General features: G+C 43.6%; 1 protein-coding gene across 6 annotated transcripts in view; it reads left to right on the top strand.

Annotated features, from left to right (window-relative positions):
• Positions 1–19,003, top strand: part of cntrl (centriolin) — a 149,356-nt gene that overhangs the window by 63,074 nt on the left and 67,279 nt on the right. For all 6 annotated transcript variants that reach the window (XM_070862591.1, XM_070862588.1, XM_070862590.1 and 3 more), the window contains 7 exons: positions 1,457–1,610; positions 1,997–2,217; positions 2,922–3,098; positions 11,306–11,440; positions 17,047–17,192; positions 17,331–17,538; positions 18,412–18,591. In XM_070862591.1, coding sequence (XP_070718692.1) covers positions 1,457–1,610; positions 1,997–2,217; positions 2,922–3,098; positions 11,306–11,440; positions 17,047–17,192; positions 17,331–17,538; positions 18,412–18,591 — 1,221 coding nt within the window. The remainder of the gene's footprint in view (positions 1–1,456; positions 1,611–1,996; positions 2,218–2,921; positions 3,099–11,305; positions 11,441–17,046; positions 17,193–17,330; positions 17,539–18,411; positions 18,592–19,003) is intronic.

Genomic DNA, 19,003 nt, shown 5'->3' with positions numbered 1-19,003 from the left:
ACAGCTCAAAATAATTTGGCAAAATTGCCTTCCAAACATTGTGCTCGCTCTCTCGCACGTTCGCTCTCTCGCACGTTCGCTCTCTCGCACGTTCGCTCTCTCGCACGTTCGCTCTCTCGCACGTTCGCTCTCTCGCACGTTCGCTCTCTCGCACGTTCGCTCTCTCGCACGTTCGCTCTCTCTCTCTCGCACGCACGTTCTCTCTCGCGCACATTCTCTCTCTCTCTCTCGCACACTCTCTCTCTCTCTCTCTCGCACGTTCGCGCTCTCTCTCGCGCGTTCGCGCTCTCTCTCGCGCGTTCGCGCTCTCTCTCGCGCGCATTCTCTCTCTCGCGCGCATTCTCGCATTCTCTCGCGCGCATTCTCGCATTCTCTCGCGCGCATTCTCGCATTCTCTCGCGCGCATTCTCGCATTCTCTCGCGCGCATTCTCGCATTCTCTCGCGCGCATTCTCGCATTCTCTCTCTCTCTCTCACCGTAAAAATCACCCTCCTCTGCCCTTGCTTTATGGATGTGTGTGTGCGTGCGTGCTGCTGCAGCCGCTGTCTCTCGCGGCTGCCGCTGACATTGGAAACGGGGGCAGTGTGGCACCGGGTTCCAGGCACAGAACCTATACATGCATGCTGGTAATGTCCATCTTTTGTTACTGATTGTAGTTGATTGTATTGATTCATTTAAAGTTTTAACTTTAAAATGTAGACTCGCCCTAATGGAAAAATCGTTTACGTGGAATAGCCCAATCCCCGAGGGACCCGGATAATCGAGAGTTGCCTGTACCTACACAGAGGCTCTGAGCCATCCCCTAGTGAGCTCCAAAAGCCAGTTCCAAAATGGTCAGGGAGTTTGACCATTCTATGAACCTGTTAAATTGGAGCCCGATTAGAAAATATATTCTCATGTGTACTAAAAGGCATAAATTCAAGGACAGGTTGGAATTTTATTTCTCTCTTTTTTTTTATTTAAAGAGTATATGGTTACATTTCCCTCAATGCCCATTTCCTTTACTGGTTTCTTGGACAATGTACCAAATGTAGTGGCGAAGACCAGTGATTGATCAGCTTTCATGCAGAAGCAGCTCCAAACTGTCCACAGGAGTAATGTTAGTGTCCAGAAGCAACACTCGCATGATATTTCCTGCCTCTATTTGGAGAAATGCCTGATCTGTTTGCTGCCTCCTCAGTGACGTGCTTTCCACTATTCCATAGCACAACATGTTGGAGTTACAGTTTATCTAGCACTGTTAATGGTTGTATTGAAACACACATATGCAGTGACTAAAATATGTTTAATTTATCAAAATGAATTGGAGTATAAAGAGTTAATTAACATTCCAGTGGTTTGTATTGAAATTGTTGAAATGTTGGGTAAAACTCAATTGTACCTTAATTAAAATATCAAAAATAAGTGGCATTTATTATGTTCAGCAACTCAATTAAATAGGTTCACTTTCTCTTAGGCACATTTGAAAGCTCAAATGGTCAGTAAAGCCCAACAACTTGACATGATGTCCAAGCAATACAAGCAGTTAGAGAAGCGCCTGGATGAAATGCTCTCCAGAATTGCTAAGGAAACGGAGGACATCAAGGATCTGGAAGAGCAGCTGACGGAAGGTACCTGTTAAGTGTTTTATTTACCCTGAGTAAGGCTCCCCTGTAAGTGAGTGAGTGTAATCTGTTGCAATCTTAACCGAGAATTCCTGAGGAGCATGTCTGCAAAGAGCTGAGTTTTGTTTCTGCATTTTCAACTAAACAACAGCAAATCAAAATGAGAATCCAAGACTAAATTTTGGGGTAAAAAGGCTTATTTCTTTAATTTATCTGGATAATGGACCCTTCAAAAAAGGCTGAAATATCAATTTAATTAGATTACAATGTTTATAATATGTCATTAAGTAAATTGTATCCTGCTGAATAAATCCTAACACCATAATGCTTCGCACGACAAATGCTGTGACCAGTGCTTTAAGGGTTAACCTGTCCAAATGTATTTTTAATAGGGCAGATAGCAACTAATGAGGCACTGAAGCGGGACCTGGAAGGTATTATTGCTGGACTGCAGGAGTACTTGGAAAGTGTAAAGGGGCAGGCAAAACAGGCACGGGAGGAATGCGCAGAACTGCAGAAGGAAAAGAAGACACTGTTGCATCGATTGGCTGAGCTGGAACAACAGAAGAATCAACTAGAAATTGTTGCCATGGATGCAGGGAACTTGAGAAAGGTATGTATTTGAGTGCATTTGAACTCTAAGGGGCTATACCATTTTTCTACACCAGAAAGGTGAACTCAATAGAAATTTAATTAAGGATAAATTATACAAAATATATGGATTTACAATTCAACTCCACTTTCACATAAACTCTTCTAATTTGTGTCCATCATGGGTAAGGATCTAATCAGCTACATATTGATAATCTGATAGATTATCTACCAAATTGGCAACTACTAATAATGGGAAGAAATTAATAATCAACTATTAAACATATATAGGGGTAGAAATCCATCTGCAGCAGTAGTGTAAAACGGGCGGTATGGCTTGGGCCGCCTGTTCTACTCCCTGCACAATACTCTGTTCTGTTGACATCAATAGGACTGAATATCAAGAGTGGCATATACAAGCGGCCAATGAAATATGGTCCATTTAACGCTACCACCCACGACGGATTTCTACCCCAAGATGGGAAGCACTGAAAGTAAAATAGCTGGTTTATATTTGTGTCCACTTTTTCTACTGTAATTATGCAAACAGAACATTATGGAAATAAAGATGCATTTGCAATTATTATACTGTACCATATGAAACAGGGCAATATATATTCATCTCTAGTTAAATTGTAAACAATGGATTTACTTGGAAGAATACAAATGTAACCTAAATCTTTTTAACTTTTGTGTGAGCTGCAGAATTGATTTTTTTCATTGTAGAAGCTGTCTGACCTGGAACATTCTTTACAAGAACAGCAGGAATTGAATGAATCCCTGCGTCAAACTCAGGGTGACCTCAGTGAGTATGAAGCTGAATTGGAATCTCAACTGCAAGCAAGGGACATTGAAGCAAACCAGCTTAGAGAGGAACTGGAGAGACTCCGGAAGCTTAGTCAAGTGAGTTACAATCTAAGTGCTTGATTCTTGTTCATTCTCCCAAAATTGTCATGTTTATATCTTTTTATATATGCGAAGTAAGTATTCAGGCAGTAAATGCTTTGCTTTATTTATAATCAGTGTTTTATACATTGCTGAATTTGAATATTGCTGAGAATTCGGAGTGAGTGGCACTGCATACTCATGTATGTATGCATGCCTAAGTTCATTGGGTGTTAAATTTTTTTTAAATTCTGTTGAATTTTCCATTAGATACCTGGTAATTGTTTCTAAACTTGTTTTACCTTATGTCATTGCTAGAGTACAACTTTAAAATGGCTAATACTCCTTTTCAGTTGTTCCTGTGTCATTTTGCTGTGATTCCATAAATTAAACGTTGTCTTGCTAAATCTACATGCTCAAATCAATTTAATAAATCAACTATCAGTTAATAAGTGACTACAGGATATAAGTGGTAATAAAATCATTTTCAGAAACTTGTCTGAAAATCATTCACCGTATATTTCCAAATAAAAAGCATTTTGTGGAATGCAAACCTCCCACACAAATCTAATATTTTGGAGAATCTGTTTTTTCTCTTAGCAGCATTTTCTATTTTTGTTTTAGATTTGCAGCATACGCATTTTATTTTCCTTTTGTCTTAATATTTTCTTGCAGTGCTGCCTCTGATGATGGCCCTGCATTCCAAGTGAAGTGGCATATGTAGTCCAGAGGCAAAGTGTTTATGCTGCTGGCAACATTCAGCCATCCCCACATTTCAGCAAATTCATATCACTGGTCTGTGCAGCGCTTCCCTGACATTGGGAAGTCCTATGGCCAGAATGATGATGTAAAAGCACTGGAAGCATAATATAATTGGGTTTGTTTCATTGGTTGCAAAAATGCATCAAAATCTAATTAGTCATCTGAAGTTTCTTTTAAAGACATTTTCCCATATTCTACTGTATTTGATTTTTATTTTTGAATCGTAATTTTTGTGTCTCCCCAACTCTTTGAAAGTAATAACCCTACAGGATATAGGATCTACAAATTTTGGATACTCCTGGATAATTTGACTAAATTTCCATAATGTGTGAACCTTGACCGTATCAGCAAGTCATTCAACTGCAGGGGACATCACAATCCAACCTGATTCTTTCCTTCTCGACGCTCACTTCGAGCAAGGTTCGCTCGATAGCAATTTGGAATGGGAATCCTAGTCTTTTGCAGCCCAGGGACGCTGTAGCCAATTATGAGGTTGCCTCGGCTGAGATCGGTTAACAGCGCATACTGGAGTTCAAACCTGCGGCTATCCTAGTTCATGTGGCTCAGCTATTCACTGCTTAAGCTCGTTGAGCCGTTGAAGGAACTCTTCCTTTTTCATTGCCGAGAGTCGAAGTTCCTTTTTCTCCTCGGTCTCGCGACCATGCAACTCTCGCAACCATAGTATAAACAGCTGACTTGTTCCCAACTTCCTCCAATGCTGCTCTAAACTAGCTACTAGGTCGTGGCTAGAATAATCCATCTAGGCTCCTTGCCAACTCTGAGGAGAAAACAGTTAGTCTCCATTTGGTGCCTCCCCACAGGAAGCGCCCAGGAACAGAAACTCGGCAAAGTGGGAAATATAACTTGCATGTCCATGCAGTGCATGTTGTTGAAGCAACACATTATGCAATTATATCCTTTCTCTTATTTTTAAAATACTCTGGGGGAGAAATTGGATGCCTTTGCAACTCCCATTATCGCAGGGCACAAATGCCTTTGCGACTGGGCGCGGCACTGACATCGACTCCCGTCATATTCAGCAGGAGTTTTGCGGCGGTGCTACAGCGTTGAGCCCAGAGATCATGACATCATCGCCCCGGTAGTGTCCTGGACCGAAATTGACTTCCACCCTCTGCAGCAGCGCAGGCAAAAGCACAGACAGCTGTAGGAGGCATGGATCGGGCGGCCGGCCACTACAGGGGGGGACAATGAATAAAGGTGAGGTGGCCAAGGTAAGTAAAAATAAAAAACGTTCTCATTGTCGTTTTTTTCGCAGATTCCTGCCCGCGATCATTCAGCCTGGCACTCTGCTTGAGTGCCGGGCTGATCACATGGGTTTGCCACTGCCTTGGTGGTCCAGGTAGGTCCCTTTTTTTATATTGCAGAACCTGCAGCGATGGCCCTTCCCTTCTTTGAACGCGGCAGCACTACACGGCCCAGTGTGCAGCACTGCTGAGGTCTCCGCCCTGCCTGCTGCCATTAGCGTTCTAAGAAAGAAGTGAAACACTTGATTCCGTGCTCCACTTCCTCCTTGGAGCGCAAACAGCAAATTTTTTTAAAGTTTGAAATCGTTGGTGCCTGGCGTTAACTTTCCAAACTTATAAAAATTAACGACCCAAATAGGGCGATAGTGAATTTCTCCCACTGTTTCTTGTTTCTGTTTGATCGCCTTGATTCCTTTTTTCTTTAATGCTTTTATCTTCTGTTTTCCTCTTTTGAATTGTTTTCATTTCTTTCTCATTTTTGCTGTATCAATTTTCTAAGCTTTTATTTCACTCTCCCATGTTTTATGGGGGGGGGGGGGGGGTTCTGCTACTGTGTGTGTGCGAGAGAGAGATGTGCAGCAACAGCAGGTGAAGGAATGTAATGGCCATTTATCTAGACACTCGTGGGCTAGAAATTCGGTTCTCTGCGTTAATTGTATTTTTTTGCCAAAAATACCGTTATCGCAATGCTATCGCTATGAGGCCGTAAATTCGAGCTTTAATTTGCGTAACGGTAAAAATTGGCGTTGCACGAGGATTTGTGGGGCAAACGACACATTTTCTGCAACTTTAGTCTGAGGCCGATACCACTGCGAGAGGCGCCTTGGGAGGGGGGGGAAACAACAAAAAATAAATTGCCACCAACAAAAAATAAATTGCCACAAACAAAAAATAAATTAAAAAATCACAAAACGTTCACAAGACACTTAACTAGAAGCTAATCGCTGGAAAGGAATTAAAAAAATAAAAACTTTAACTTGCCTTTTTTGCAGGTCTTCAAGGGCTGATCCAAGGGCTGCAACGCAGCTTTTTCCTTGGTGGTTTTTCTCGTCCTAAATACGGGTGTGCTCAGGGAGCTTTGAATGAAGTTATAATGGCAGGGGACTAGAGGACATAAGACAGAATCAGTCAAGGTAGTGCTGAATTGCAGGACAAGCGGCTTTTGTTCAAGATCCGAATGAAGAAGAGCCGGTGCTTCACCAGTATTTGATTAAAAGAAATTCTCTTGCACATTTTCTTTGTTTGTCTGTGGAGTATTTTGTGATAGATATTCTGTGACATAATGGTTATTACCCCAATACAACAAAAGTTATTTTTAAAATACCAATACACCTTGAATCTTTGTTAAATTTACATGAAATTGCTGTTCAAATAGTCAGTAAACACTGGGGGCTAGACTTTCGACACCTAATTGCCCATATAAGCGCTGAGGTTATCGGCCATATTTGATAAATGGAAAACTAGTGCCCGATTATCACCCATTTACTGCCGGCGCAACTTTCGGTATACAGGAATGAGCTGAAGCGCCCGGCCTATTTATTAAAAAAAATGTCACCATTCGTGCAGGGTCCTGTTTATAATGGAAACTAGCGGCAGATTATCGCCGAGCACTACTTTTGACATTTCGCCCATATTGCGCCCAAATGATCGCTCGCCCAAAAAGACGCTGAAGAAAAGCTGCAATCACCTGATCTTAACACGGCAGTATGGAGGAAGTTTAATAAAAGGCTACTTAAAGTGGTTGGGAGCATTGAAGTAATTTGAGTGATTTTTAAGGGCGTTTTTGAATCTTGCCAATCATCTAATCACATTGTGGTTAATTGCCAGCTTATGTATTTGTTGAGAACAATTTAAGAAGACAGATTAGGGCATTTATAGTGATTTATAATAATGGGGCCTGTAATTTCTCAACCAGTATTGATGACTACTCACATGCTGCAGAATAGAGATGGGAAAAGGTTTATTGGGCACACAATGCTCTTCAATCAAAGAGGTGGCAGACTGCTGAGGAGGAGGAGACATTATACCCAACGCATTTACAGGGATAAGCGATCATACCTGGACTTGTCCGATAACACGTGCGTTAGAAGGCTGTGATTCCGAAAGGAGATCATCAGTGAGATATGCCAGCTAATTAAGGGAGATCTGCAGCCTGCCAGCACTGCCCATTGAGGTTAAGGTTACTGCAGTACTTTCCTTATATGCATTGGGCTCCTTCCAGGCCTCAGCTGACAACATTTTCTGCATCTCACCATGCCACACATTGCTGCATTCAACAGGTGACTGAAACCCTTTACGCATGCAGGATGGACTTTATAAACGTCCCTATGACGAGGGAGGCACAGAGTGAGAGGGCTTTGGGGTTTTCGAGACTAACAAACTTCCCCAAGGTGCAGGGAGCAATAGACTGTACGCACATCATCCTGCAAGCACCTATACAGGATGCAGAGGTTTATCGTAACCGAAAGGGATTTCACTCCCTGAACGTGCAGCTTGTTGTCGACTACAAGCAAATAATCATGGCAGTAAATGCAAATTTTCCAGGGAGCATCCATGATCCGCACATGTTGCGTGAGAGCACTGTCTCTGACCTGTAAGAGTCAGTCACAAGGTCACGGTTGGATGCTGGGCAATAAAGGTTATGGCCCTGCCAGCTGGCTAATGACATCCCTGCATAAGCCTCAGACAAGCTGAGAAGCGCGACAACAAAAGCCATATAGTCACATGCAATATCATCAAAAACAATTGGAGTTCTGCCTGGACCACTCAGGAGACAACCTATAATACCACCCTGAGCAGGTCACTGAGTTCATTGTGGTGTACTGCATGTTGCATAATCTAGCTATCTGGAGAGGACAGTTGCCGGTCCACTTCAGGACAGAGTGGAGGAGGATGAGGACCTCTGGGAAGACAGTCAACCTGGCGATTAACCCATCCCCCCCCTCCTCACACCACTGGAAAAACCCCGTGGTAGTTAAGCAGCTGCAAAACTTGCGTCAGTAGCTCATAAATGAACGCTTTGCATGAAGTTATGTTGGTTACAGTTGCGTTATGTTTCATCCTTGCTTGGCCATTGTTTGCAACCCTTATATTTTATTAGAAGACACTGCACAACAGTTCTAAAGTCCAATAAAACATTTTAATAATTTGGCAAGTAATGTAAAAAAATTCACCAAACTATAACACCCAACCCCCAACGGTCGTCAATATTTTTCCAGCAACAATAATTTTTTTAACTAACGATAACACCCTCCCACAACCCCCAACTTTCAACAAATTTTTAATAACAAAAATATATTAGGTCCCCACCCCTTATCAGCGGCCATGCTTCCATCCTCTACCTTCCCATCCTGCCCCCCCATCTGAACCACCCCGCCGCCCCACCCCCCCCTTTCCCCACTTACACCCCTAGTAACGGGGCCAAGTCGTCTTGTTGTAGAGCACCTCAAGGGCTGCTGCTGTGGCGGGAGAGTTGGCATTGGCAGAGTGACTTCATGGAGCCGAGGAGAAGATGTTTCCGAAGAAACTTCTTCCGAGTCAGAAGCAGCTGCTTCCTCCTGACCCGCATCTGTCGAAGTTGATGGTATGGCACCTACGGGTGCAGTGCCGTATCCTGAAACTATCGCCTGCCGCATGGCCACGACGGAGTCGGCCGTTCACCGCACTGCCGCAACCATCTGCCCATGTCCTCTCAGATTCTAGCAGATAGTGTGGCAATGTTGCCGGTCAACCCATCAGTTGCTTGGAGGAGCTCTCGACCAATGTCGATGCTCGCCCTCGACAGAGACAACATGTCCTCGTTCACATCTGCCTGTCACTGCGCGTGCCTACCTCACTGACCCAACCTCCGCGGGGTCAATGTGGGCACTGGACGACTCGGAGTGCCCTGCTGCAAGCCGCTTGGCCCCCCGGCTTCATCCGTCGAGGATGACGTGGCCGCAGGTACTACAGATGACCCTTCAGGCTCATCATCCTCGTCCTCGGTTGTATCTTGTTCTTCCCCCATGGTCAGCACGAGCTGCAGAGATTGGGGTGATGCTCCAGGGGCCTCCTGGGGAGCTGGAAAACATAATTGAGGTTAGTAGAAGAGAAGGGGAGACATGAGTGCTTGCGCTGCGCAGGCATATGTCTGAGAAGCAACATTACTGCAATAAATGTGAATAAGACATTACATATAATTAACATGAGAGTACAGAAGCTGCATGCATAACATTACATCATTCATATAGTATAATCAAATGGCATTAAATTACCATTGGCTTACACATTACTCACATAGCGCAACAGTGGGATCTGCACCACCACGGGTGTCAGAACGATTATGCGTGCCTACCAAGGCTGCGGCACGCTCCTTGAGAAAGTGGCGGTCAGCAGGCCCTCCTCCACTCCGCCTGATTTTTGAATATCTTCCTCTGCAAACGTGACTAGAGCATGGCATAAGCTAATTGCCTAGGTACTATTATGGAAACACAACAGATATTGTAATCCACAATTAGTCACCCAAATGCTATTCATTAATAAATATATACTAATACGGTTTGTATCCAATGGATGCATGGTTATAACATCTACATTCAGAGAAAATATTTAATAAGATCATGTTTAGGAACTAATGCTTGACGCCAACCCTCTCGCGTACAATCCTCAGGAAAGGCCCCATCCACAGGCCGTTCTTGAGGGGAGAGAGGCGATTTATTGGAATCGATGGAGGTCCCTGGGGTTTGGGGGGGTGGGGGAGAAATTGGGATCGTTGGCGAGTTCGGCAATGACAGGACCATGAGGGGAGGGGGCACCGTGTCCCCAGGCTGTGCTCTGAGATCTCCGTGTGGCCGGAGCTAATGTCCCAGGGCATACAGTGAGCAAGGGCAGCTCTCCCCCAGTCCAGGCTGGGTCACTGTGACTGACCAGCAGCCGGAGAGACTCTCTCAGTCTCAACAAAGCTGAGCGAACCCCTCTGCTCAGTCGTGCCCCCATTCACCAACCTAACCAAAAAGGAGACTGTGCCCAAGTTAGAGTTACTCACAGCACACATAATTCTCTTTCTAAATGGTAGAAATGCCGAGTGTTTGCTGTCTGTGTTTCCAGCCATTCCTTTGGCCCCAATTTTTGATCAAAGCGTTTAAATAATAATTAATACTGTTGATTAAGTTTAAGGCATCTCAGCAACATTAAACTTAAAGGGCGCAGGTTCTGACCCTAGTCCAAATCTTACCCAAAATTACCCAGCTTAATTACATTCTAATTAATGAGTCAGTGCATCATTACAATTATAAATGTAATTTAATACTTACTCTTGCAGATGAAACAAGACTGTTCCGGCGCTTGCAGCACTGGTCTGCCTCTTCTATCGTGGGCTACCGATGATACTATCGCGGCGAAAACAGCCCATATTCGCTGGTATACTCTTGGGGGCGAACGAGGCCTTAGTCCACGAGGTGGCTTTCTCACATCCACCACGGGTTAATTGGACCCACCGAGTCTCCACCTCGTGGACTAAGGCCTTATTCGCCTCTTCGGAGAAGGCTTTCGCCCTCCTCCTCCCTGCAACCTCCTCACCACACTCTCCCGACTCCTCGTGCTCCATCTCCATGTTATCTGATTATTCTTTGTATCAATTCCTTTAAATGCACAAGACGCCACAAACCATCCTTCTCTCCCTTGCTCCCTCTGCCTTCTGAGCATGCGCAGATGACCCCTAGCCTTCCGAATCGCGGGAAAGTTCTTTGCCTGCAAAAAATGCGCATGAGCAGAACGACCATTAATATGGACACCAGCCTTGCACGACTGAATACATCGCTGTTGTCCATTTCACGTCGCTAAGGCTATTGCCCAAATTACAAAGGCAAAACGAATGGTTTTTAAAGTGGCCAATATTCCAGCGATCCTGAAAAATAAAAAAAGCACCAACACCGGAAATATCGCCTAAAAGCGATCATAGTGGAAAGTCTAGCCCTGGATCTGTAAAGAACTGTGCTCTGTTGGTTAAGTTTACAAATGTAACATAATGGCACTGTTTGTCATTTGATATACCTGTACCCTAGCGCTCGAATGCATCTTCAGTTACCAGACATAGAGAATAGACTTGAACATTCTTTTAGGTTTCTGAAAATGAATATTTTTGTTTCCTCGACATAGGAAGCCAATTCTTCTGGTCTAATAGTAGTTATCCGCTAATGCAGTGGAATGCTTACTTTCCAGATGGAACAATCTGCCCTGCAGGCTGAATTGGAAAAGGAAAGACAGGCACTAGAAAATGCCATCGCACAGGCTCAACTAGTGGCTGAAAAGGAGCATGAAAACAAGAAGCTAGTTGCTCAACAGAAAGGTCTGCAGGTAAGTCTGCTCTGACTGTTATTTACAATGCACAATTGCTGCACTTTTTTCCTAATAAAATTACATTCAATTAATGTCATACAGCATTAAGAAGTAATCTCATTATAAAATAACACTGAAATGAACATTTCTTAAAGAATAATATACTATTTGATATCTGAAAATTTAGTAACTTGTTATATTTACATTGGAAATGTATTTAAATTTTTGCATATTATTTGAAAAATGATAGCTTGTTTATAAGCTTTGGATGCACAAAGTATATCTATCTCAAAGTATATCTGATATGCAGATAAACACAAAGACAAGATCCTTGTGGTTAAAATGTCATGTGAAACCCTAGAGTAAATTCACTCAAACATTCAAAATATTCTTGAAACAAATGCTATTTCAAATGCTGTGAAACTGTGTTTGCTTACGATCATAAAGTCCACTAACCGAGCTAGAGAATGAATTCTGAATATTTTGTAAATTACTGGTCATAGTTTGGCAGTTAATGCTTTACTGCTGCACTTCAGAATTGATCCAGTTCCTTTATTTGTCAATAACAAGGAGTAGCAAATGATTTATGTTACATGTGCTAATTTGGCAATAATATAACACAAAATAATCTGATCAATTTAACTAATGTATTTAACATCCATAGTCAAAAATTCATCCACTATTACAGTACAGTTCTGAAATGTTATCTAGTTTTGTTTTATAAAGTGTAAAAATGGGTGTGATCCTAGACATTCAAAGAGCATGGGGTCAAGTTTCGGCCTGAGTTGCTCCTATTTTTTTGGAGCAACTTGCTTAGAATGGAGTATCTTAGAAATTGTAATTCTCAGCATTTAGTTTGCTCCAGTTCTAGTCAGTTAGAACAGTTTCATTTTGGAACAGATTTTTTTTCCCAAAAGGGGGCATGTCCGGCCACTTACGCCTGTTTTGAAAGTTTAGGCAGTGAAAACTTACTCCAAACTAACTTAGAATGGAGTAAGTGTAGATTTTTGTACGCTCAGAAAAACCTTGCCTACACTTTACAAATCAGGCGTAGGTTACAAATCGGGCGTAGGGAACGAGGGGGGGGGGCGCGGAGGGAAGTAATTAAATTCTACAAACATTCAACAGTCTTACTTATACAAATAAAGAACCATCCTGAATAAAAAAAATTATAAACAAAGCAAAGACAAAATATTGAATATTCCTACCTGTGAGAAGCAGCAGCAGCCTTCGAGCTGCGGTACTTCAGGCAGGCCTTCCATGTTGGAGACAGGTGTGGCATCAGTGACTCGACGGCAGCCCAACAACAACGGCAGCAAGCAGCCTTCGAGCTGCGTTGCTTCAGGTAGGCCTTCCTTCCATGTAGGAGACGGGGGCGGCGTCAGTGGCTCGATGGCAGCCGAAGAAACAGCAAGCAGCCTTCGAGCTGCGAGGGAGACTGAAGCCATTCGGCCAGGGACAGGGCGAGGCAGCCAGATAGCCAGGTTGAAACTTAAATTTGCAGAATGGGTGCTGCATTGTCAACACCACGGATTATGCAATGGTTCGCCAGAAATTCACTGCATAGGAGACAATTGATTAGAGCTCACCGCACCAGGAACGTCATAGCCAGTAGGCTGATGGGCAAGAGACCTTACCCACGTCGGCAATATCGAGCCAGGTGCTCGTACCTGGACATGAGCGAGGCTGATTGTGTCAAAAGGCTGCGTTTCTGCAGAGAAGTTGTTGCTGAGATCGGATATGCTGAGAGCAGATTTGCAGCCCAAAAGCAGAACGGCAACTACATTATCTGTTGAAGTGAAGCTAACAGCTGCACTTGCCTTCTATGCCTCGGGATCGTTTCAGGCTACCACTGGAGATGTGTGCGCCATCTCTCAACGTGCAATACATGCCTGCGTTTACCAGGTCACAGCTGCACTGTGTGCGGAGGAATGACTTCATCAATTTCCCAATGACCGCACAAGCGATTCATGAGAGGGCTGTGGGCTTCTTCAGGATTGCCGGCTTCCCAAAGGTACAGGGCTACATTGATTGTACCCACATAACCTTGCAAGCACCTGTGGAGGATTCCAAGCAGTACAGGAATAGAAGAGGTTTCCACTCCATCAATGTGCAGCTCGTGTGTGACGACAAGCAGCACATGTCAGTTGATGCGAGATACCCTGGTAGCACCATGATGCGTTCATCCTATGCGACAGGGTTATATCTGACATGTTTGAGCAGCAGCCAGAAGGGCAGAGCTGGCTGCTGGGAGACAAAGGGTACGGCCTAACCACCTGGCTCATGACGCCCCTACGCGTGACACGGACAGAAGCTGACAGTCAATACAACATGGCGCACATTGCGATGCGCAGCATCATTGAGAGGACCATTGGCATAGTGAAACAGCGTTTACGATGCCTGAACCATTCCGGAGGCCACTTGCAATACTCTCCTCAGATTGTCGGTCACTTCACTGTTGTGTGATGCATGCTCCATAGCTTAGCCATCATGAGGCAGCAGGAGCTGGTAGTGGAACCAGAAGACCCACGTGAGGGTCCAGTGCATGATGATAGTATTACGGAAGAGCAGGATGTGGATGATGACGACGATCAGGAAAGCATGCAAATGATTGATGCCGGAGCACGAGGTCGGAGGAGGGCCGTCCATCGTGCCCCTTTAACGATTGCTCAAGCCCTGCGCCAGCAGCTCATCCGTGAACGCTTCAACTACTGATGCCTGAGGGCTCCGCCACCACTGTTGTGCTTGGACATGTTTATTCTTTGGAGTTGTTCCTATGTTGTGTTGTGTTAATGGAAGATGAATCAGTTTTAATGAAAAAATATTTTATTGAAAAGTTAACGTCGCTGTAATAAAATATTTATTGTATTAAACTTTACTTTTTAATATGACTCTTGAAGATCACTTAAAAACTTGTAAAGTTACAAAACTTACAAAACAATTACAATGTGAGAAATGTTACTACAGCTACATCAAGAACAAAAGCAGCAAAGAAAGGCTGCAACCATCTCTCATCCACATCTCAGTGAATGTTCACTTCTTCATGGGGGTGTCATTTGATTGGCGGGGCTGTGCCCTTATTGCAGCAGCTACCTCCATGAGGGCCTGTGCCGCCACTTGCATGCCCTCCCTGACGACCTGTGCCGTCGATTGCACTCCCTCGGACATTCCCTCCCTAAGTTCCCGTGTCATTACTGCTATTTCTCCCATCAGGACCGTCACCTCTTCACCCACTGCACTGACGCTACTGATGAGTGATCGGGTAAGCTCATTGGTCTTCATACCCAATGCCACAACCTGAACCGCATCTGTTGTACGCTGCATCTCAGGAGAGCGTGTCTCCAATCTCCTTCTCCTCTGCCTCGTGGCACCACTACACTGGGAGGCGTGGGCACGGACGGTGGGACGCTCGGTGTTCCAGATATAAGCACTCGAGTGCGAGCCGTGGGCTGGGATGGTGGGTGAATAGGTGTAAACTGCTCCATTATATCACCAGCACCATTGGAATCAAAACCATGGAAGGTGGAACCAGAACCTGTACGAGTGGGAGGCGCAGGCTCGGATGGTGGTGCACTGGCTGTAAACTGCTGCATTACACCAGCAGCACCACTGGGACCCGCAACATCGGAATCAAAACCATGGAAGGTGGAACCAGAACCTATGCAAGGGGTTGAAACCCTTAATGGGGGCTCATAAACATTAATTTGGAAGCTCTCCCCTGTAGACATTTCAGTCATCGCCGCCATCATCCAGTCTGGATCATCTGCATCTGGTTGTACTGGTTCTTGTTCTGTACCTTCAGGATCCTCAGGGTTGGCAGCATCATCATGCTCTGCAAAATACATCAGAAGAGTCAAATGTTTAGCAGCACAGGAGGGGGCAGGATGGGTGGCATGAGTACTCTCACACATAGCAGGTTAGGCAGCAGGTTGATTTAAAGGGCCACGATGCATTTTCAGGACTTGCCCTCTTCCTCACGTGCGGGCCCAGCTTGTGCTGTACTGATTGCTTTTCTCCATGTACGACTCATCATAGCAGCTACCCTCTGTTCCAAGGGTGTCAGTGGATGCAGATTGGGCATGCCTCCTCCTGTTCGAGTTGCTTCCCTTTTGTTGTGGGCCAATTTCTTCTGCAGAGAGTAAAATATAACTTTTTACTGAGTGGGTCTTTCTGCAGGGTGAGACATAGATAGTCACGTTACAATTACGATCACATTAAAAATGGAAAATATGACTTACACTAACTACTTGACCAAGGTCATGCCATTTCTTTTTACACTGGCCTCCAGATCTCATGGTATGCACCACTGCGCAGTAATCTTCTGCAATTTGGTTCCAGCGTTTCTTCATTTCTTTAGGTGGCACTTTTATGCGACCTCTGTTGCTGGTATCTAGCTCCTGCCATCTCTGCTCAATATATCTCCACTTCCTCATGCAAGAAATTCTTTGTTCTTGGTGGACGTTGTTCCATTGCTGTATTTTTCACATTTTTCAAAACGCAGTCCTTGATTTGCATGCACCAATGCAGCACCTGTTCTGGAAGTTTAACAGTGAAAAGCAGCACTCACTGATTTATTCAACAGTGCTGCTAAAAGCACTCCTTCAGACACAAAAATCACCAAAATTCAATCCCAAGCCTTTCCAGGGGTCCACGAGACAAATCAACACTTTTCTTTAAGTCCCTTTAAAAATGGCCGAGTGCCGATGTTTCTGGACGACTGCACGTGCGCGCTCCAACGCGCACGCGCAGGGCTGTCGGCACGACGTTGCCTCATTTAACTTGGCCCTGCCCCCTCCACTTGCAGAATCGGCGCGACTCTGTGGCTCCGCCCCCCCGTTGCTGTCTGTGCGCCGCGCCAAGCTCCCAGGGACCAGCAAGGTGCCGGAGAATTAAGAGGTATTTTTCTGTCGCACTTTTAGGCGCGAAAAACCGGTGTCCAGGTTGGGGCTGCGCCGTTCTAGGCATGGCCCGAAACTTGACCCCCATGTTACTGCTAGAGAAATTATTGGATATTATCACCAGCTGATTGAATTACTATACTGGTTGTTCCTCTTTATTCTTACAATAGACACAACATGTTTTTGCTACTGAAACAAAACTAGGAATGGTTGCCAAATTACATTTTTCAAATTTTTGTGCTGACACGTGCACTGAATGCTATCACTGTTTAAAATTATAATCTTGTAGTGTAATGAATTAGTCCTTTCACTGGGAGCTGAGTTTGAAAACTATCTCCGATTAATAAGATAAGATTCTCCTCTTAGTTGCAGGTCCACATCACAAAATTGTTCATAATTAACCGTCTGACTTTGGAGTTGAGGCATATTGTTGGGGCAGAATAGAGGAAGCTTTACTTTGCATTTGAACCCATTGAATTGCTTGATGCTGGTGCAAGATGCCAAAAAGGGATAAATACCTATTCCTACCTATCACCTTGACAGACACCGCTAAAATTTTGCCACTTGGGGAGTGGAGTTTTGCACATGATCAGCACTCCTTTATGGCTGACCTCCATGTGGCCAACAGCAATGTAGATTCCGCAGATACAGTATATAATATTTATATATATATTTTTGTACATTTAATATAATAGATACTTATTACATGGATGTTGTGGTTTCCAGATTGATAACTCTTCGTTGAAGGAACAGCTTAAAGAGCTACATACGCATATGGATCAGGCAATGAAGACCATGATTCATCCAGAGGAGGTGTCCGCTCGCATCACTGAGCTCAGCAGCAAACTAAATTCTGGTGTTGGGGAAATCAGGTTAGACTTTCGGTTTGCTGTAATTATTCAGTACATGCTTTTTAAATTCTGGCAACATTAGAATTTTAAATTACACTGTGTTTAAGTGAGTGTCCATGAGAGTTTCCTGATGGGAAATGAGGAATAATTTATTTCTAGGCCTTATAACCAAGGAGACACCTTGGGAAAGAATCTTGCAGAATTGGAGAAGCAGTTGAATGAAGTTTTGAGACGCTCACAACAGGAAAAAGACGAAGCATTACAGCATCGGAGGAGGTTAGAACAGGAAATGATGGCATTACAGGATAAACTGAAAGATACACAGGAGGATTGCAAGACTGCTTATGAGAAAGCGGCAGAAACATTGGTAATTATAGGCTAACAAATAGAATATCAAATTACATAGTTCAACCAATGTACAAAAATATTTTTTGTTCATGACTTAAAAGTATGAATAATTGTACGAAATAATAAATCCTTAACTAAGCCTTATTCTATACATGAGCAATTATCAGAAATATGTTCATACAAGGTACAATTCTTGTTATACATGCATCGAATATATTAATGTTGTGCTAATAGATCACAACCATGATTGTGTTTTAGCACCGAGATAACTCATTGATGTACCAGATGTACCAGTATATAGAATAATAGTTTTGTAATTCTTGTCTACTTGGGGGGGGGCGGGGAAGAGAAGGGAAATGGAACAAATTATATCTGTAACCAGTGATTTTCAACCTTTTCATTATGGGAACCTCCTGTAAATATGAACACATTTTTGGGTACCCCATTCTAGCTTCTGAAAGACAGTGTTGGCATAGCAGAAAAGTTTTTCGTGCATAGCAATAGAAACAACAGGCTAGTAAGCCAACAAATATAAAGCAATACAGGAATCCAATGACAAATGGACAGAAATTTGGCCACACACATGCCTAGAGTCCAGGGACCCCAGCTTGAAAACCTGTTCTGTAAAATAAGGCAGAGGGGCTTTGGGTTTTGTTTAGCCATTGAAAATAATAAACTAATAAGGCAAGCTGTGCTTTACTGCTCACATCTACTCGCATTGTTTGCCAAAAAAGGATGTTATAATTTTACAGTGTTCATTCAATTCTTTGTTATTTACTCACATTTCCCTCCAGTCATTATGTACACATGGCTTCTGTGTTCTGCTAGTTTGACTCGTGATTTAATATTTGAGATGGCCTTTTCTATAAACTAGTTCTGATTTCTGTGGCAGTTGAAATCTGAGAAAGGAGTCAATGAAACTAAGGCACAGCAGCTGAAGAATGATCTATTGCTGCTCCAGGAGCAGCTGAGAAACATGCAAGAGTTGCAGGCTCTCACTGATGAGCAGCTCCAGGAGGCTGACGAGGATCGAGATAAGCTTTTAACAGAACTTGAAGATAAAGAAAAAAAGGTAATAAGAGCTTTGTGTAAATAGTGACCACAAAAAAAAACTTGGTAATAAAAATCTATTCCTTGGAATGCATCCAATTAAATTGGCTTGCCTGATTCAAACCAAAGATCACTTGCAGTAGTTTGTTACAGATAATAATGCTGTTTCTTTCTGTGCACCTTTCCGCAATAATTTGTCATTACAACGTGTAGTGGTGTTGGGTCTCTTGTTACATTTTGTACATCTATGGGGCCTTCAACATAGAAAAATAACTCCAGGCACTTTACAAGAGGTGCAATCAGACAAAAATGGATGCTGAGCCAAAGGTGGAGATATTGGGAGGAGAAAATAAGTGCACAATTGGACTGGAGAGGCAATGGAGTAGGATGCTATGGTCAAATGTGTTCAAGGCTGCAGAGTAGTTGAGGAGGAA

This window comes from Pristiophorus japonicus, chromosome 20 (assembly GCF_044704955.1).
Source record: "Pristiophorus japonicus isolate sPriJap1 chromosome 20, sPriJap1.hap1, whole genome shotgun sequence".
Classification (NCBI taxonomy): Eukaryota; Metazoa; Chordata; class Chondrichthyes; family Pristiophoridae; genus Pristiophorus; species Pristiophorus japonicus.
This window is presented reverse-complemented; position numbering and strand designations above follow the sequence as displayed.